The sequence below is a fragment of the Perca flavescens genome, chromosome 5 (genome assembly GCF_004354835.1).
Source record: "Perca flavescens isolate YP-PL-M2 chromosome 5, PFLA_1.0, whole genome shotgun sequence".
Taxonomy (NCBI): domain Eukaryota; kingdom Metazoa; phylum Chordata; class Actinopteri; order Perciformes; family Percidae; genus Perca; species Perca flavescens.
In genome coordinates this window covers 27,116,102-27,136,418 of record NC_041335.1, presented here as the reverse complement: position 1 = coordinate 27,136,418, position 20,317 = coordinate 27,116,102, and the positions used below count along the sequence as shown (strand labels likewise).

Genomic DNA, 20,317 nt, shown 5'->3' with positions numbered 1-20,317 from the left:
TACGTGTGTAAGCACATTTGTTAAACAGTGTATTCAATCAATCAGGCAGAAGAGAGACATCTTGCTCCGGGTGCGATATCTGGCTGTACTCAGGTGGGCAAGTGGTGACGACAACAAACCCCTCCCCTTCATCATGACTCAGGCATAGGACACCTCTCTTCCTTACATCCTGTCATACCTGAGGTGTCAGACAAGCTGGTAGTCAGGTGTAAAGATAGTCTGGTACTATCATGGCCGAAGAAGACTACTTTCTCCCCTGTTGTTGTGTCAACATCAGTTAAATGTAGCGATGGTCGACAACCGTCCTGAATGGGTGAGTAAACTTTAGAGCTGTAATAATATTTATTTGTGTCTCATACTTAGATTTTTTTTTTTAACAGTCCTTGCACTTGTTGGTATAAAATAGTTATGTTTAGTAATTTGTAATGACGTTTTTGTTTGAGTATTATTGTATGTGTGGGTGCTGGCAGGTAGGCTATCTGTGTACACGGAGTAGAAAACATAAACACCTATGTGCAATAAAATGCAAAAACGTGTAATAATACGAATTAAACAGGCTTACTACCCTTTAGTAATTCAGCGTATAATATGCTATAGGTTACTATTAAAAGGGGTGTTTAGCCATAATGTAACCAATTTCTCTGAGGCCATATGAATGTAAAATTGGATTGTAGTGTAATGTTTTATTATTTTGTCCACCATAACAAAAAAAACCTAATAGAAAAGGAAACGAGTCAGGATCAAAGGAGATTATTACAGGCATCAATTGCTTTTCTGCTGTTTGATTAATGATGATGTTGTTATAAGATTTCATAATATCTGTGGTATGTTGTGTACTCACTCAAGCTATATTGCAGTAACATATTAATGGTAGCCTACAACACAAAATAATAGTTACATAATGATTCAGAATTTCAGCATGTCTTTGGTACAAATCATGATTTGCAATTCAGCTTGTTTCCTAAGAGATTGTAATGTATTTACTCACTACAAATGAAAGATTATTTTTTCTTGTATTAAATTTAAAATCTATTAAGCTTCAACCATTTTGAAATGCGATTTAGTTCATTTTAAGAATGACTGTTAAGTATAATTGAATATATAATATGATAGTACTTTTGAAATAGTATTACACAGACACAGCTTAGTCTGACTGTAAAGCCGAGTATCTTAAGCAACCTGGTAAAATTTGTCTGAGCAACTGTCACAGCATGAAACTGAGCTTGTTGTTACTGAGGTTACTGTAGAAAAACAAGAAAAAAATAAGTGAAAAGGTGTAACCCCCTTGGTGGCATCCAATAAATTACAGGCTGGAGGAAGCTTTCTCCCACCTCTTCATGTAACTAATTGCATAGAGCAATTCAACGTTGCTCAAATAGCAGGTAGTCTGAACCATTCAGTCAACCTCGAATACATTTCAGACAAGTCCAAAAACCTGATTTTGAGCTTTATAGTTTAGAGTGTGTTGTCACATGTATGATGGTGTTTAAGAAGTCTGTGCACTGTGTGTTTGATCATTATCTGAGTCAGTGGATCTGAATGATCTGAGCTCCCTGGGATTAGCTCAATTTGCACATCTTGTTTCATCAGTTAAATTTAGTAATTGTTGTATTGTTTATTTTTGATTGTTGTGACACGTAGCCTACTGTATGTTTAATGTAGCCTATACTTTGTAACCTGTAAAACTTTAATAAAGCTAAAAAAAAAAGATAAGGAAGTACATAAAAATGGTCTAAAGTCCATTTTGGGAGATTTCAGAGAGCAACACTAGTGAGTGAGATAACTAAATAAAACTAAATGTGATGAAGTTTTTATACCTGGCAATGAACATTTATGAAATTTATCTATATTCCTGAACTGAAGATTTAAGGTTTGTTTTTACAGATTTAACAAAATACCACCTGGTAAACCCAGTTTCTTTTTAAAACCAACCTCACCTTTAATCTGTCTTTGTTAATTTATAACCCTTTTTGGGTAATGTTGCACATCCCTTCTCGGATGAAAAGGTGTTGGCTGTCAATCAAATTATACCTTTCATGTTAATTAGCCCTTGTTTATATAGTATATAATGTTTCATCAGCACGTAAACTGCCGTATGTGTCGGCTACAACATGTACAAACACTTATAGGTTGTCCTTATTGTTTTCCCTCCATTTTCCTTGTTTTAGGTCAAAACAAGACACGCAGCCAAACCATGGATTACCTGATTTACCACAAGCTGATGATGTCACGTCCTTTTTTCAGTGCACACGTTGTGACAATTTGTCCCAGGATGAGGAGAGGTGTTAGGGTGGCACTGCTTTTGCTGCTGTCTGCAGCTGTAGAGTCCAACAGTAAGTTGAAAGGCTTAAATGACATTATCTATTACTTATAACTTGTTGTTTAAAGGTTCAATTCGCTAAAAATGAAGAAAATAAAAACACATACCTCTAGTGGTATATAGACCTAGACATGCAGATAGTTTTGGTTTTATTTGTCTAGAGATCTGCCTCTTAGATTTCTTCAGTGCTAACATAATTGAAAAATTATATTTACATCACTGCTCAAAGACATTTTTTTTTTTTTTTTAATTAACTTTCATGAACTGGTGTGGACAAAGAAATCTTAGATGCATATTTCAAAACCTGGGCAAATAAACCAAAACTATCTATCTAGCATGGCTAGATATTAGGTAAGTGTGAAGATTTTGCATGGAATTTTTTTGTCCTTTAACTTGACCTTCAAATCATGCCAAACTTCCCTTTTTTATTATATAAGTTCTACATTGAGAATTAGGAGCTGATGTTTGTTTGTCACATGTGTTGCCAGGCATGTCTCCGCCAGGGAAACCAGTCCTGCTTGGCTGCAGGTCCCCTGAGAAGGAGACGTTTACCTGCTGGTGGGAACCAGGCTCCGATGGAGGGCTGCCCACCACACACCGCCTGTATTACGAGAGAGAAAGGTCAGACCAATTATAAGTTTTGTTTTAAATTTAATTTTCATTTTGAGAATTTCTTCTCACCGTAGAGATACAGGAAAAAGAGGAATGGCACACAACAAAGAATCGAAACAGGGTTTCAATGAGTGCATTGTTAGTGTCTTAAGCACTAGGCCACCAGATGCCCCATTAAGTCTCAGATAAGTGTATCACCCCACACTGAGGGCAAGTGAAGGTAAAGCTTCTGATGTTGTGTTGTCAGTTGGGTAGTTTCGTAGACAGGCAAGTGGAAAACTACCGGCTCTCTTGATCACACTTGTGCTCAGTCAACTGAGCACAAATTTTTGTGTGACCCTCACTCGCCCTGGCCTGAAGGAAAAATGCTAAACGAAAATCTGAGTATGACATTTGGGATCATGTTGCAGTGGTCAGTGTGGAAACTATGTGGTCATCACATACCTGACTCTTTTCTGAGTATTAGTCAAGCCCTATACAGTCCATGGTCAAGGCCTGCACTTGTTTAGTGAATGTCAACATATATTTACGGGCCACAGCACATTTTTACAATGCGGATTGTGTCATACATCTGTGTAAGCAAAATGCCCCGAGTAGTGTTCACTTGTCAGCAAAGGTCTTGATTTCTTTCCACATACAGACTGGAGGGAACGTACGAGTGTCCGGACTACCGGTCGGCAGGGAGGAACTCCTGTTTCTTTGACAAGAACCACACCTCCATCTGGGTAGACTACTACCTGACAGTAATGGCCTCCAATGCTCTTGGGAATGCCACCTCCGACACCTTTAAGATGGACGTAATGGAAATCGGTAAGTTTTGTTACTCCGCCGACATACTGAGTTCTGATTCGGAAAGAAAATCTAAAATAAAAGTAAAAGTAAAGATACACACACAATTCCATCTGTGTTTCAATGAAGACAATGAAGGCAAGTAAGAAAACTAAAATAAAGAATAACAAAGACAGTGACTAAAGAAGAATTTCTTTAAAGCGAACATTTGTATATTTTAAATATCCTCTAAACTAATTTTGAGGTTTTTTCCACAAATATCTAGAATACAATTCTTGTGGGTTTGGCTCTGCACTGTACCACTAACTGTACAATATCTAAGTTATAAAAAGTAGTGATCTCCCCTACACTTCATGGATTGTTGTTTTACAACATTGAACCACAGTGGCTATAATTAGGATTTTCCAAACACTGATAAAACAGATCTTTACAAATTATTAATAATATTCAAAAATAGCTTAATTTGCTTATCTTAACAGTTTTTTAAGGAGTGATACAATAGTGAACTTTTAACTTATCTTATTCATTAGAGAATAGAAGACCGCACACAGCAGGAAATTATTTGTACTGATTCAGCTAATGCTTGGCACAGTTGTATTGGCTGTGCAGCCTTCTTCAGCTCAGTAAGGAATAGAAAAGTACTGAGTGACTGTCGCGAGGCACTAAGGAAAGCCTGAACAAAATGAGGCGGAACTGGTTTGTGCCCAGTGCAAAACTTGTTTACAGTCTCGTATTAAATTTCACAGATTTGGTTTGGTTGTGCAGGTAGTTGTGCATGTGATCTCCGTGCACTTTACTGACAATACATGTGAGTCCTGTCCCAGGTAAGAAAATAGTAACTCCACTGCCTTAGATTTTGTCCCAGGGATCTAAACGTACTTTACTTATTTCAGATTTATGTAACCCTGTAAAGACACTTTAGGACCTACTTCACATGGCAGTGTTGGTTTGTTGGTCGGTCCAGCACTTTGTTCTAGACTGATATATCTCAACAGCTGCTATTGAATGGATTGACGTGAAATTTTGCTCAGCCATGCATGATTCCCAGATATGAATCAATATGACTTTGGTGACCCCCTGACCTCTCCTCTGGTGCCACCAAATGGCCAATTTTCACTTATCCACTGTAAGATCTCAACAAATATGGGATGGATTGCTATTAATTTGGTACATATAATGTCCCCCTCAGGAAGAAATTGTAATCAATGTGGTGATCAGCTGACCTTTCAGCTGTTGCCATTATCAAGTCAAAATTTTAATTTGTCCAGATACCTGCAAAATGAATGACATTCTTATCAGCTTCAGCAATACTTTGTTTTTACAGCAGTGCTGTTTAGCTAATGTTAGCATGCTAATATGCTAAACTAAGATGTTTAACAAGATAAACATGATACCTGCCAAACACCAGCATGTTAACATTGCCATTGTGGGCATATTAGCATGCCGATGTTAGCATTTAGCACAAAACACCTCAGGGTGTTGTTCTGTCTCGACAGTGAAGCCTGATCCTCCTGAAAATGTAACGCTGCTGGTGGAGAAGAGGGAGTACAGTTCATATCTCCATGTCAGATGGGAGCCTCCCTCTAACACGGACACCAAGTCTGGCTGGGTTACCATTAAATATGAACTAAGAGTCCACCAAGAAAACAGCAACAAGTGGAAGGTGAGTTTGACATGTTACAAACTGAATTCCTACAAAATAATTTGCACATTAACAGTATCTCCACAGTGGGGTCAAAGAGCACAGTTTTTTTTTCCCCCCTTTTCAGTTTCAAAAACAAAGGTTGTTCTCAATGGATGACTGCTTCACATTGTGTAACATTGTGACAGAAGTGCCTATGAAAGGTACAATCTGTGATCTGCTTATTAGTCTCATAATAAGTATAGCAAAGGCACTTCCGACTTTTAAACAGTCCAGGTAAAGGGTCTGAGGCTGCCATCTGGTCCCTAATGAGTTCATAAGTTTGGGGACAGACCTAATTTTTCTGTGGAGGTAATCAGCAAGATTTTAAAACAGACTGTAAAATCTTTTTAGAAGAAAGGGATTGGAGGCTAAGATCAGCTGCAGCAGAGAGAAATCTCGCTTTCGTATGAATTGCAGCCATCCAAACAGGAATAAATTAAACTACCATCTATTAAGGTCAGGTAAACATTAAAACTGTTATGTAGTCAACCAGTAAAGGGCAATAAAAGAGCTGCCTTCAGGACTGTCAACAGGAGTTTCAACTGCTTTGACCCGATTCCATACTACAGACTAACAGTATACAGTATGTGCTATACAAACATTTTCTGGGTATACTTTTTCTTTTTGCAGTAAGAATATGACAATTCAGTAGTAGTTTAGTGTACTGTTATTCAAGGTAAAAAAAATGTATTTGTAATTACTGTTTGACCCAAATGTGATCTTAGCCTGGGTACAAGGTGAACGTTTGGTTAATGTTTTGTTACCTCTAGGAGTACATGTCAGGTACACAAACTCATTTCAGCCTATACGACGTCAGCCCTGGGGTGGTGTACACGGTGCAGGTGCGCTGCAAACTAGACCATGGCTCCTGGAGCAAGTGGAGCAACAATACCTGGGTGAAAATCCCTAACTGTAAGTCTCAGAAATTCTTTGCAAATCTTTTTTTTATGGCAAGATATTTTTACAAAATTCGGAGAACAGTAGCAACTGTTAAAGTACTAATAATCAATGAAAATGTTTTTTTTTTTTTTTTTTTATTTAGATCTTCGGAATGAGGGACCAGTTTGGATATTGGTTTCTATCCTCTCTGCAATTCCATTTATAACAGCAGTGTGTATCTTGATCACGAAGAGGAAATTGTATGTATCTCCGGCAAAAAAGATGTATAATTCTTCGGTTACACTTTACTTGAAGGTATCTACATAAGAGTGACATGACACTGTCATGGACGTGTCATAAAACATAAACAAGTCATAAATGGTTATAACGCTTCTTTTAGTAAGTGTCATTCAGTTTTGACATGACAAGTTATGGTTAGGGTTCATGTGTCATGACTGTGTCATGACAGTGTCATGTATTCATGACACTGTCATTTCACTCTTATGTAGAAAACTTCAAGTAAGGTGTTACCAATTCTTCTTTATACAAGTCAAAATGATGAGGATAATTTGAGTCACTTTCTTTTGTTCTCCAGTGTGAAGCGGTGTGTTCTGCCCCCTGTTCCTGGTCCAAAGATAAGAGGAGTTGATGCTCAACTTCTCAAGGTAACATTGAATCTGCATTGCATTTCAGACTTATCCAAAATGTTACTTCAGACTTGATAACAATGGTGAGGTCATAATGTCTAAATTCTAAATAACTTCCAGAGTGGGGGATCAGAAGACATTGACAATGCACTGATCGTCAACCAGAGCTTTCCTCCTATGGTGGCCTGGAAGGACCAGATTGAAGAGTACCTAATTGTGACTGAAAATGATGATGGGCTTCCCACCAATTCTCAAAAAAGGAAGAAAAGCTTGATTATTCCTGCTGCCTTCCACTTAGACTTGGAAATCCACCGTAAGGAGTCAACCTCCAACCAAAATGACTGGGAGAAGTCTGAGGAAAGAAATAATGAACAAGATAACACCATCAAAGCCTTTACAAAGAGCAGTTATGTGGATATTCAGAGACATGTGGAAAACATACAGGGGGTGGATGTGAAACAGGTGGACTACAGCACAGTGGAAGAGGTCAACGGTGCAAATGTTCTCATCTTCAATATAGAAAACGTCCCATTTAAGAGCTCTGGCTACATGGATCTTCAGGAACGGGAACACATACCAAAGGAGTACAGCAGGGTGAAAAAGGTGGAAAATGACAATGTGGTCTTCCTGCAGAAACAAAATGCATCACCTAACACTTCCTGTAGAGAGAAGGGAAACCACTTCACAGACTGTCCCCTTCAGAATCCAATAAAACCTCATGTGTGCACAGAACTCATCGATAATGGATATGTAGATACCACACCTGCACCACCTTCAATGTAGAGTTTTACTTCGTACGCTGTCATTTTGGTGTCCAGTGGAGGGCAGTTCTTGTGATATCAAGTTGAATGTCTCATGTCCATGTGATGGATTGTCATGACATTTAATACAGACATTTATGTTCTCCATAGGATGAATCTGCATAACTTGACATGAGGTTGACATTTTTGGTTTTGAGTTAAATATTTTGATATCTTGTACTTGTTGTGACATTTTCGACATATATTCAATAATAAAGTTAATATTTCTAAATAATATCATCTAGCACCATCATCATGTAAGAATTCCAATCTGTCCAATACTAAAATAAGTACAATTTTAAATGAAGTGACATTATAATGTAAGCAACAAGCAAATATGGTCATACTTGCTCATAAGATTGTGCTTACATTTGATCCAGTTAAACTGAAGATTTAACTGGAAGAAAACGGACTTCACAGTCTAATCAACCAAACAGTTTATTAAGTCTGAAAGACACTAAAAAATGCAACTGATTTTCAAAGAATGATTGTTCCTATAACTCATTTGACATACTGAGTTTCATCCAAAATGTTACACAGGATATATCCTTTTTGAAAATCTTCATTTCTTAATTGATTTTTAAAAATGTATTCAAGTAAGGACTTTGAAACAACTAATAAATTGTGTATATTTTTTTACTTTGAGACTGAACATTTTGCATTGTGCAGTTCATTTTTGCTGCCTCAGTTTAAAGACAAAAGATTTTGTTTTTTTCTGGTATATATTTGAACTATGGTTTTAAAAGTTCTCATGGAAGATGTTTCTTCTTTGCTTTCACCCAAATAAGCAAAATGTTGGCGTAAACTGAGTTTTAGATACAACTAAAATATTTTTCAAGATTCTTTATTCAGGTCAGAATTCAATTATTTAGTTTAATATATATTGACAAATGTTAATCATTAAATTACAAAAATATCCAATTCTTTTTTTATTTCCTTGTTTCTTTGTTTATCTAAACATATCTCTGTGATACTGGGATACCTCAGGGAAGCGTACTCTGTCCACTTCTCTTCCTCTTTATTAATTACCCACACTCAAAGTAAACACTGCATTTGTCCTCTTTATGCAAATTACACTTTACATATGATATTGAGGAAAGAAAAATAATCAACTACAGACTGTCCTCTGATTTTAATTTCCTATTTAACATGCAACAACTATCTGACTATTAATGCATAAAAATATTTAAATCTCCATTCTCCTAGGACATCTGTATATTCCCTCTTTCATTCAGAGTTTATATTCAAGGATTTATAAAAGAGCAAAATCAGAAAATATATCTTTACAACATTAGTTTTCATCTTACTTCCTTTGTTTCAAATCATTGTGCAGTTTTAAATTCCCATTGTTTCACAGTTAGTTCTCTCACTACCACAGAGCTTATTCAACCATTTAATAGTAGAGCATTTAAAGAAACAGTTTAAAGTATGAGAAATATGCTTATTCACTTTCTGGTAGGGAAATGAGATGAAAAAATTGATACCTATCACATTTCTGTATATCATAACAATAACTTTATATAGCACATTATTTATATAGCACCTTTAAAAACCAAGTTTACAAAGGGCTTTGACAGACAAGTGATACAAAAGAGGTCAGTAAAGTGTATGGTTAATGTAAGGCTATCATCTTCTCATCTAACTCTCCAGAAAGTGAATAAGCACATTTCCCAAAATGTCAAACTTTTGTTGTAAGATTTATGTGAAATTTAGGTGGTGTAGAGACTTTTTGACTGTGAAAAAACTCACTTAACTTTTAAAGATAGTCAACAACAGGAAATGTTTGTTAACATTATTTGCTCTTCTTCCTATTAAAAGAAAATCAAATGCTACCATTTACACCTAATCTCTGTGTAGTACTTACAAAAATAAATACAACGCCCAGGCTCTACTATATAGTGCAATCGGGGGAAAAAAAACACACTTGTAAAAAATGATTTCATTTTTTAGATAAAGAGCATAGCTTCATTGTCAACTCTAAACTCAACACTAGACATGTCGTGGGGGCCTAGGGGTTTAAGACCTTGGGCTCAAATGAGGATCAATGAGATTTTGAGCTTATGAAATGATGTTCAGAAATAATTGATCCTTTGTAAGCCATGAAAACGGTTTGTGAATATATAGGTAAGATTGTAGTTAAGATGTTGAGAATGTGTAAGTAAAACACTGAAGTTACAAATTCCCACCAATACTCCAACAATGCAATGGAATACAGAAGGGAAACCTAAAATGTAAATAGTGGTAGTAAAGAAATAATATATTTCTTGTTAGTATAAATTGTTTTAGTATGTTTTTTGTATACTAACTGCAAAAACAGTATACTATAAAGATAATATACAGTATATGTGTGTTGAGACACTTTGTTCAAAATAAGAAGTGTCACGCACAGTGTGGGAACTTTGAGTTTTTTACATTTTTGTCCGACAACCAATCTTTACAAACTTGAATTTCTCATGCAGTTTTTTTTCCATCAAAAGTGGTATACAATCATCATTTCACAAGCTCAAAATCTTATTGGCTCTTATTTGATCACATCTTAGATACTGACCATGTAATTGGAACCTCTGCAGTTTGAGTTTAGCTTGGGACTTTTGTTGCATGTCATCCACCTTCTCTCTCCCTTCATTTCCTTTCACACATGAAAAATACTTTAAAAAGGTCCTATGACATGCTGCTTTTTGAATGCTTTTATATAGGCCTTAGTGGTCCCCTAATACTATATCTGAAGTCTCTTTCCCAAAATTCAGCCTTGGTGCAGAATTACAGCCACTAGAGCCAGTCCCACAATGAGCTTTCCTTAGGACGTGCCATTTCTGCGTCTGTAGCTTTAAATGCTAATGAGGAGGAGGAGGGGCCAACTGCCAACTGCCATGCCTCGCTCGTTTGCAAGCCATGATGTCTCTCTCTTTCTCACGGGTGGGCCAAATTCTCTGGGCGGGCAAAGCAGAGACAGGGGAGGTAACCTTTCCCCTTATGACATATAGGGAAGATTCCAGATCGGCCCATCTGAGCTTACATTTTCTCAAAGGTGGAGCAGGATACCCAGGGCTCGGTTTACACATATCGCCATTTCTAGCCACTGGGGGACCATAGGCAGGCTGGGGAAACTCATATTAATGTTAAAAAACCTCATAAAGTGAAATGTTCATGCCATGGGACCTTTAAACTGAACCAAATTGATAAACAAAATCCACCAAAGGGTCTCCAGGGCATAAATCCCCACTGATAGTGGTAATTTCTTATTACTGTGTAACTGGTTGACATTCTACACACACATTTAGTACATTAACCCATATACACCCTCTAGTCATGTTTACAGACAACATGGTCAAAGGTTCATATTGTGAGATTTCTTTAAGTGAGTGGTTTGGTCCTAATAAGTCAGTGATTACACCTCTACAGTTTTATCACCCACACACACACTTTATCTTGAACTCAAAAAACACATATATTACTTTAGCTTTCCAAATAGAAAATAAAGGAATTCATAATTCATTGCAAACTAGCAACATAATTAATTTCCTGACAAAATCCTCAGGTGGAGAACCACTGCAGCAAACAGCTTGCATTGCTCTTTTTCTGCATGTGGGATTTAGTCCATTTTAGTTTCTTCTAAGCTGGTGATCAGAACGAGTGGGGCATTTTTTTGTCGAGTGAGTCATTTTGTGCAGGCACAGAGGGGTTTGCCACCGTCAACTCTTCTCATCTTCATCAGTGTTTTCAGTGCATACATTATCCAAGCGCAGGGAGCTCAGCTGCTTCTCAAAGTTCAGAAATGTGTGGTTGCAATCCTTCTCCAACATGTTCTTCCAAATTTTTACTTGAAGAAGAAATACAAAAAAGATTTTTATATTTTACTTTGAATGGTGAAATAGGTTATCGTTTCACAGCTTTCACTTGGTTTTACCTCGTCAGACCAATTCATATAAAGAGCGGGTATGGCAAATATTGGGTCAGGACAATAACTTACTGTACTCTGGTTCCTCTGGCTGTGTGGCGTCAGGACCGGGCTCAGCCTCCTCAGCCAGGCTGCTGATCTGCAGCTCTTCCTCAATGTCCACGGACTCCTCTGCCTCTGCCTCCACCTGGCCTGTCTGCTCCAGGCTCGACACCATCACCTCATAGGCTTTCCTGGCCTCAGACGACAACTCGATCATCTTATGATAGATGTCCTGTGGATAAAAAAGACAAAGTTCTCAGCTTGTTTGAAATATTTTTTATTGATATGCTGATTGTAATAAAAGTAAAGCTCATTTTAAGAACAACTGTCTTGTTAGTGATTAGTATGTATTGTTGCTGAACATAAACCCGACCTGTGCACCGTCATAGTTGAAGATGCCCACCAGGCTGACAGGCACTGCCTTGTTGACGCAGCGACCCAAAGCTTTCCTGGATAGGGCAAACACGAATGGCACCCCCTGTTCACGACAAGTGTCAATGATGGTGTAAAGAGCCTCATCCAGGCCTCCTGCGAAAGGTGACATTTGTCCATGAATCTCAGTATCACAGATTTAAGAACTCTAAGTGCACATACTGTATGTACGTTGTTGCTCCCAGGTTTAAATTTGTAAACGCGTATGACACAATGTCTTGTTAAAACTGCCATGGTCAGACTTTGTACACATTTAGCCGGATAAATCTGAAAATCCCCCCTGTTTTGGCCATGTGTCCACACTAAGTGGCTATTTTCACCCAAAAAATTCACCTGTTCTAAAATTCCATTGGGGGGATGGATACAACTGAACACAATTTAAAAGATTTGACATTTAATAGACTAAATAATTAATCAATTGATCACAGATTCAGATCAGAAAAAGAATCCTTAGCTGTAGCCCTAGTTTTCAAATTTAGCTGGGCTGATGTAGACACAGTCTCAGTCAACGGTCTTCAGAAATACAACTGAAATTAACCAAGAATAAAAGTCTGACCTGCACAGAGGTGTCAAAAGTATTCACATTCATTCCTCAAGTAGAAGTATAGATACTAGGGTATTCTCTTCCTCTACTTTGCGGAATATGCAGGTCATTAACTGCATATGGACCAAAAAAAAACAAAAAACTGATAGACTTTGGGGTCAGTGGTGCTTGCAACTGATTCGAGGGGGGGGGCTAGGTGGAACGAGGGAGAGAATACCATTGCAGTATTGAATAATTGGAGCCCAGACGCAATTTAGTAATTTTCTAAATTTCTGATCCTATGAATAAAAATAGAAAATTGGAAAAACAGTTTAAAGATCCAATTTTTTATTTGTCAAGATGGACAAAAATTAAAAATTGGATATTGGAACCCATTTTTCTGTGTTTCCAAATGTCCATTTGTGCTTAGAAAATTGAACTGATAAGCGTTACACTGACCCACCGAAATCAGCGTTCCTATTCGGTCCGGTAGATAACGGTCGTTAAAGCACCGGTGGCGTATTAGTACCGGGTCTGTGCAGGTTTGATGGATCGCGTACAAACCAATAGGGTGTTGGAATGACTATGTTTATACTTCTCATCCAACCACAATCAAATTCACTCTCTCCGGATGGAGCGATTTGGATAGGGTTGTTTGTGTGTGTTTTTTTTTTAACGATGACGAGCCGGAATGAAAACAAGCCGAACTGAAATATGAGTAACGAGGCTATTTTTAAAATGTAAGGAGTAGAAAGTACAGATAATTCCGTGAAAATGTAAGGAGTAGAAGTAAAAAGTATGCTGTAAAATAATTACTCCAGTAAAGTATAGATACCCAAAATTTCTACTTAAGTAAGGTAACAAAGTATTTGTACTTCGTTACTTGACACCTCTGGACCTGCACAACATTTTCTAATGGAGAAACTAGATTTTCTAGCTCTTCTGTGGTGGATTCATCTCTGAATGACAAGATGGTGATTGGACTTCTGAACATTATTATTATTATTAATTAAATTACAGGGCTAGAAAAAAAATCCCCATTACTTGATTTTAAAGAAGAAAAACAAACACTAAAACCAAGGTTTGCTCTCATTATCTCCATTGAACCACATTAGACATCTCCTCTGCATTGGACCACTTATCCACAGAACAAGAACAAAACTGTGTTAATGAGATAAGAGAAGATGAAGAGAAAATACTGACAATTCTCCATAAAATAAGTTCCTGAAAACGTCCTTGTGTCACACACAGTGAAGCTCTCACAAGGACACTGTACCTTTGGACTGGATGCGTTCACAGTTGGGTGAGAAGACAACACACTTGACCTTCCTGAGTTTGAGGTGCTTCAGGACCTCTCTGAGCCCCATCACAATGCGTCTTTTCATACGGGCCTTCATGGGGTCCTTCTGGTACAAGCGGTCCTGGAAACGAACCAGCTCCTTCAGCAGATCTGTCACACACTCATCCACGTCTTTGCTCAGCATCTGACTGCAATAGCTGACATGCACAACGACACACATTTCTAATTAACAAAGATGTGAGAAAAAAAGTGATTCAGTTCTTTGAGATTAAATGTTTCCTTATTTATGGTAAGAGAGACAACCAACAGATATTCCAACTTGCGACTGTCTATATAAACTTACTCTCGGAACTTTCTGCTGTGGATTTTGGGTCGACTGGCTGTACAGGGCACAGGTGAGGTGGTTTGTTGCTCTACGTTCTCATCTTTGTCGGCCTCTTCATCCCCCTCTTTCACCATCTGGTTTGTTCCGTTAAACTCTGACGGACCATCAAGTTCTTCTGAAGGACTCCCAACCTCATCTGAGGCTACAGATGCACATAAACGATAAAACGTTAACTATAATCAACCATTTAGTTAATCTACTTACTTAAAGTAGGGCTAGGATGTATGTTCCATTGTTTCACATGCTTGATCTGACCTGTGGCATTTGTGTCACACTGCTCTTCTTCTGCAGCAGCATCATTAGCAGGTTGGAAGTCATTTTCGGGCAGTAGTCCTCTCTCCTCCAGCAAACGTCTTTGTTTCCTCTCCTCCCTTTCTTTCAAAATGACCTGTGGATGAGACAGACATAAACTAACAAATGCAGCACTGCTAAAAAACATTCTTACAATATGTAGTCGTTACGTGTGTGTGTGTGTGTGTGTGTGTGTGTGTGTGTGTGTGTGTGTGTGTGTCTTTTACTTTTTAATACAAGAATTTGATACAAATTTGCATCGGTGTTTTTTTTTGTAAACAGGAGGACTTACCTTCTTGAGAGGAGTGGGTTTCTTGGCTTTGGGCACCTCTCTCTGCTTGCCTTTCTTCACCAAAGGGCTGGTGGAGTCCAGGGGATTGTGTGCAATTTTATCCTGCTGCCTGGACAGCTTCTTCTGAAATGAAGGTTGCTTCTGGACAACAGGTAGTCCTCCACCAACTACAAATACATAATTTTAAATAAGTTAAAAATAAGAATCATTCTGTGGTAGCTTTTCATTTACGTTGCACAGCAGCTGGATTCTCGCAATATCACAAGATCATGCCAGAATCACGAGATCACATATCACATGAAAATCTTTTTTGTCAGGCTTAAAGTAATGCATTTGTCTGCGGACCAGAATCAGCCAGCCTATTGGCGTCCAGTGAGGAGCTACTGGCAGCTACGGGCGTGGTATGGTGTATGTGATAGTAGTGAAACAATGGTGGTTCCTAAAAAGGTTAGCGTAGATTCTGCAATAGCATCAGTTATATCAGAATGGGAGAGTATTTCTTCATTGAAAGAGGAGCAAAGAACGTCACTGAAGTCTTTTCTTTATCTTTTCTTTATCTTTCCTCTCCAGACTGGCTTCAGGCAGAGTTTGATAGACGTGGCTTTTTTTTTTTTTTTAAAGAGTTTATACGTTTCCAAACTGTTTCCAATGACAGCTTCTCAGCTAGCAGCTGTAGTAAACACTGTTAAAATGCTGACAGCTAAACGGTGTAAAGTGTGACTGTATTTCACTGGAGAGGCTTCTAACACCAGACTGTAGCTGCCGTTGTCTGAAAAACACAGACAGAGATTCGCCAGCCTCGTGGTGCATTCAAAGTTATTGTAAAATACCCTTTTACCGGTGGTTGTTTGACATTTTGTGGTCCTTTTTTTTTAGATCAACTTTTTATTACAATAAATTACAATTGAACAAGGGGCTTCTTTTTTAAAAGATTTTTTTATATATATATATATATATATATATATATATATATATATATATATATATATATATATATATATATATATATATATATATAATATAAATATATATATAAGTTCAGGCACTGTTTTAAGAGTATCGTATCATGTTGATAAGAGCATTAAAATGAGAAAAAAATAATGGGACAAAAAGAAATCAAGGGACATTTAGAATAGATAAAAATGTGCGATTAATTGCGAGTTAACTATGACATTAATGCGATTAATCGCGATTAATATTTTAATCGTTTGACAGCACTACTTAAAATAATTGTTATCAAAGAAATTAGGAAGCCACTGTATCAGTTGTACCATACCCCACCTGAGAGAATGACTGGTTTGGCGTCCTGTTTGGCTTTTTGAGATTGCTTCTTTTCTAGGGCGGCCAACATGTTTCCAATGTCCAGTTTAACAGGAACTTGGCTTTTCTTCCCAGACACCTTTTCAGCTTTCTAGAAATCAGGAGACCAAGAACAATTTCTACCGTTTTCTCCATGCTAATATCAAAAACACAATTTGAATGTAAGAGAAAAATACAAACCGGTCCTTTCTTAGCCGTCTCTGTGGGCTGAGTTTTTGCTGCGGGTGATTTTTCTTTGGTTTGGTTGGTAGACTGATGCGCTCTTTGGTTTTCCTGGAAAAAAAAAAAAAAAAAAAAAAAAAAAAAAAAAAAAAGTCCTATCAATCTTAATGACACTCTCAATGCCCCCACATGTTGAAATGTGCTTCTTCTTTTTTTACCCATTGTTGTATTTTAGCAACAACAAGAAATTACAGTGTTATAATTATGATGTGAAAACATCTGGGAGAATAAAATAACTTACGTTATGTACCTCATTGCATAGTGTGGCTGCATAGCTGCTTGTCATTAATCTATCAGTCCTAGTCAGAGCAGGAGTCAAGCCTGGAAACTCCTCCTCATCCTGAGGAGACAAAATGGCAACAAAAATTATTTTCCAATCAACACTTACAAAAAAATTTTCCCCATAAAAATGCTTAGAAATGGGGTTTGCGTTTCAATTGAATGACAATTTTTATTAACCTCAAATTTTGGAGGCTCCTGATACATTGCTGGCTCTTCAGACTCAGCTTCTGCATCTTCACCTTTAACCTTCTTCTTCTTTTTCTTCCGTTTTTTCTTCCCTGGAGTTCCCTCTTCCTGCTGTGCAGCCATTTCCTCCATCTGACGAGACGCAAAAATGAAGGGACAGAAAACCATGTTTTAACGGCTGGCAGAGCTGGAACACACCAAACAGCCAATTTTCAGGTAAAAAACATCTTATAGTTTAAGACTTTTTGGTACATTCTAAGGCCCAACTATATCCAATGCTTTTTAAGATTTTTCAAGACCTGCAATACCCTATATAATGCTCAAAGTCTAAATCAAACGTGTCATTTAACCTGCATGTGATTGCTGCGGATTGTTCTTTCTTTAGAGACAGGTTTCTTTGGAGGCTGAGAGGCAACATTAGCCCAGGAAGTCCCCACCAGCTGACCTGTTCATAAAAATAAATAGATAACTAACCTGAAATATGATTGACACTGCCTTGTATAGTCACTGAAAGGCTGACTGAAGGGACTTTCACCTACCTGGTGAAGCAGCAGAGGAATCTGGCTTAGCAGTATTGGTAATTTGCTGTGGGTCAGGCTGTGTTTGGCATACTCTTCTGACAGACTGTTCAATAAAAAAATGACATTAGCACCAAATGTATGAGTGACTATGTAAGTGAAATATTCCCCGCAAACTGTATCACATCTGATACAATATCACATCTGATATTTCACTGAGCTCACCTTCCAGGAAGATGCCGAGGTTTGTGTTTGAGTTGGACCCCAGCACTCTCTCTGAACATGAGGAGAGCCCGGTTTGCCCAGCGAACCACCAGCTAACTCTGGGAAATCAGTCATCTTCACTTCAAATGGGACAAAGTCGGTCAGTGCTGGTTTTGGCTTCCCTGCAGAGTCCGGGGCAGATCTGGCACCTCTAAAACCTGTGGTGCAATTATAGTAAGCAAAAGCTAGAGCAAAAGTATTTACCATAAAGAATGCTACAAAGTAACTTTACTGATTCAAGTGAGAGAACTTAGGTGTACGCTGATGTTCAGGGAAGAAGGATCCATGAGTTGATGTGCTGTGGGTTACCAAAGCAGAGTGTGGACTAGCACAAGCAGGATTTATTACAGCAGCTAGACTTATTTTACAGAATTGTAAGAGTCCACATAGACTAGAATACATAGAGTGGCTCAGGACGATTACTGAGACGGCTTCTTTTAAAAGCATGATAGCCAGAGTAAACGATACCAGAAGGAAATTTAACCAGGTCTGGAATATATATTAAGAATGTAGAATATTGTAGAAGAAGGCTGTTGTATAACAATGGAACAGTAATTAGAGAATTTGAAGGGTGCTGTCCGGAGTGTTTTGTTTATTTTTAGTCTTAGTTTTTTTTGTCCATTTATTTATGTAATTTAAAACGGTTTTCCTTTCCCAAATCATATTATGTACCTTTGTCATGTCACTATGGGAACAGATTAGTATTTGATAGAAATGAATTAAACCTAAATGAAGAAAAAAAAGCAATGCCATGTGTGATAGATACCTTTTTTCTGTGCATCCAGTGAGCTCTTGCCCATAACCCTGCCTTTGGCCAGAGAGCCATTGTTGCCTTTTGATGTCTGTGGAGATGAATTAAATGATTTTCATGAAGAAAGTTTGTTTCATCTATTTTTCTGGTGCTTACATTTTTTTTAAGAAACAACTCACACATCCCAAAAAAATTATGTGCAGGTGCGTTGGAAAATATCATCAACTTGGAACAACAAAGCAAGTGTGGGATTTTTTTCCTTTGTTCCAAGTTGGTGCTTAACAATGAAACCAACCTTTCCTTGTGGATCCCATTTGGACCTGTCTCTCTGCAGGAAGTCATCACTGGTGTCTCTAACACAACGACTGCTGCTGTAGCCACGACTCCTTGACACATCTCCTTTTCCTGCTGGCACTTCATATGTATTTGATGGATTCTGCTTTGTGGTCAGACCTGGCGACCGGTTCCTTCACAAAGTTTAGAAATTAGAAACACAAATGAGGGGCTTGATATCAGGCCAAATGATTGATTACTTTTATCAAGATAAACAAATCTGTAATCAATCATCCTTCTACCCTCTTAAACTCTGCTCGGACACATAAGGATTTGGTAACATCAGACGTGGTGATGAGGCTGTGTGTGGCTCAGCAGGCTCCTTTCGCTGTCTCCTCTGTTGTTTATAGTCAAAAGACTGAACAGCAGATGACAGTTTGCTCTCCTGGGGAAAGTAAAGATTGTTTGTCATCAACAGTCTGCTGGAATACGACCTTTGTCTGGAGTACAAATTAAGCCATGTATTGCCACACTTATTTTAAAACTACATGATCACTTTATGGTGTACTGTATCAAATCAAATTGATTATACTATACAAAAAAATGTATTTGTCTGAATAGAGCTTAAAACAGCAATTACTACTAAAATATGTTCAAGCTTGAATACCCTAAACGGTTGGGGACTTCTAAACTAGTTTGTCTCTATTCTATCTCTAAATGTCTCTACTTTTTGTATTGTCCCTATTTAAGTAATGCTTGACTGATGGAATAAATCTTGGGACCATTTAGCAGTTAGCTCTTAGGGTTTTCTGTAGGTTGAAAATGTCACTGTAAAATGCATGCACTTTTATTTGTTTTGGTTTTAATCTAGACAATGTGTTATTATAATTTATACGTTTACTATCTGCTTAGTGTCTGGGCCCCTATACAAAAGCTTCAGATAGCTTGCCAGAGTGTCCCATTTCTTTCATTCTTATTTTTTTTCTAATGATTGCACTTGTATTTTTAACGGTTTAGTAAATAAACAGCTAGCTAGTTTTATCCACGTTAAAGACTCACACTTCACTCAGACGAAATGTGTTAGGCTTAACTTTTGTTCTGGTTGTTGGGGATTAAACTATTTAGCCCTTAGCTCTAATTTAAAACAGCTAACGTTACATACATAGTCGTAACTATTTGGGTAGCCTGTCAAAACGTAATGTTTTACAAAACGTCATAAACAACAGCTTATTGTTGTGGTCAAAACATCTGTTAACTTACACGTATCATCTCCACATTCACAACAGCTAAAGTTAGCTAAAAGTTAGCAGCTAACGTGACATGCATCAGCGTGCTTTTAGGCGTTAAGGTAACGTTAACGTTACTGGCTAGCTTGCTACAAAAGAACAGTTTCGTTATTTTTTGTTACCTACCTTGTCCATCTTCAGGTTTTCCTAAATGCAGTCACATTTTCACTCAATCTTCCATGTGTTGTCAAACTATTACAACGCTGTTACATGTGTATACCTACCGGAACAGTGTGTTGGCTATGCAGGCTAAAGCAATGTTTGATAGCAGTAGCAGCTAGCTAGCTGTAGTTGAGCCTGATTGAAACAGCTGATGTTTAC

At 37.7% G+C, this 20,317-nt stretch overlaps 2 protein-coding genes and 1 long non-coding RNA gene across 3 annotated transcripts; 1 reads left to right on the top strand and 2 right to left on the bottom strand.

Moving 5' to 3' along the window:
• Positions 1-191: 191 nt before the first annotated feature.
• Positions 192-7,913, top strand: prlrb (prolactin receptor b). The gene is made up of 9 exons (XM_028577705.1): positions 192-313; positions 2,169-2,333; positions 2,809-2,941; positions 3,573-3,742; positions 5,218-5,384; positions 6,176-6,317; positions 6,448-6,544; positions 6,880-6,949; positions 7,052-7,913. The coding sequence occupies exons 1-9, from the start codon at positions 310-312 to the stop codon at positions 7,712-7,714; spliced, it is 1,611 nt and encodes a 536-aa protein (XP_028433506.1). The 5' UTR covers positions 192-309; the 3' UTR covers positions 7,715-7,913.
• Positions 7,914-10,831: 2,918 nt separating this feature from the next.
• On the bottom strand, positions 10,832-17,524 carry LOC114556252 (selenocysteine insertion sequence-binding protein 2). Its single transcript, XM_028579164.1, has 13 exons — positions 17,444-17,524; positions 17,255-17,349; positions 16,896-17,036; positions 16,687-16,776; positions 16,395-16,487; positions 16,176-16,305; positions 14,895-15,061; positions 14,567-14,699; positions 14,270-14,453; positions 13,903-14,123; positions 12,045-12,199; positions 11,702-11,903; positions 10,832-11,551 (listed from the first exon to the last, which is right to left on the bottom strand). The coding sequence occupies exons 2-13, from the start codon at positions 17,258-17,260 to the stop codon at positions 11,424-11,426; spliced, it is 1,650 nt and encodes a 549-aa protein (XP_028434965.1). The 5' UTR covers positions 17,261-17,349; positions 17,444-17,524; the 3' UTR covers positions 10,832-11,423.
• A 129-nt stretch (positions 17,525-17,653) lies between these two features.
• On the bottom strand, positions 17,654-19,151 carry LOC114555384 (uncharacterized). The gene is made up of 3 exons (XR_003692563.1): positions 18,733-19,151; positions 18,453-18,528; positions 17,654-17,844 (listed from the first exon to the last, which is right to left on the bottom strand). It is a non-coding gene; the product is annotated as an uncharacterized LOC114555384 (long non-coding RNA).
• Between the last annotated feature and the right edge of the window lie 1,166 nt (positions 19,152-20,317).

Bases quoted from the DNA above. Each gene is read 5' to 3' on its own strand.
- LOC114556252 (XM_028579164.1), bottom strand. The intron at 16,777-16,895 runs GTTAATAAAAAT...TTGTCTCCTCAG, and splicing joins AGGAGCCTCCAAAATTTGAG to GATGAGGAGGAGTTTCCAGG. The intron at 16,488-16,686 runs GTACATAACGTA...TTTTTTTTCCAG, and splicing joins CAGCCACACTATGCAATGAG to GAAAACCAAAGAGCGCATCA.
- prlrb (XM_028577705.1), top strand. The intron at 5,385-6,175 runs GTGAGTTTGACA...TGTTACCTCTAG, and splicing joins AAAACAGCAACAAGTGGAAG to GAGTACATGTCAGGTACACA. The intron at 6,950-7,051 runs GTAACATTGAAT...AATAACTTCCAG, and splicing joins TTGATGCTCAACTTCTCAAG to AGTGGGGGATCAGAAGACAT.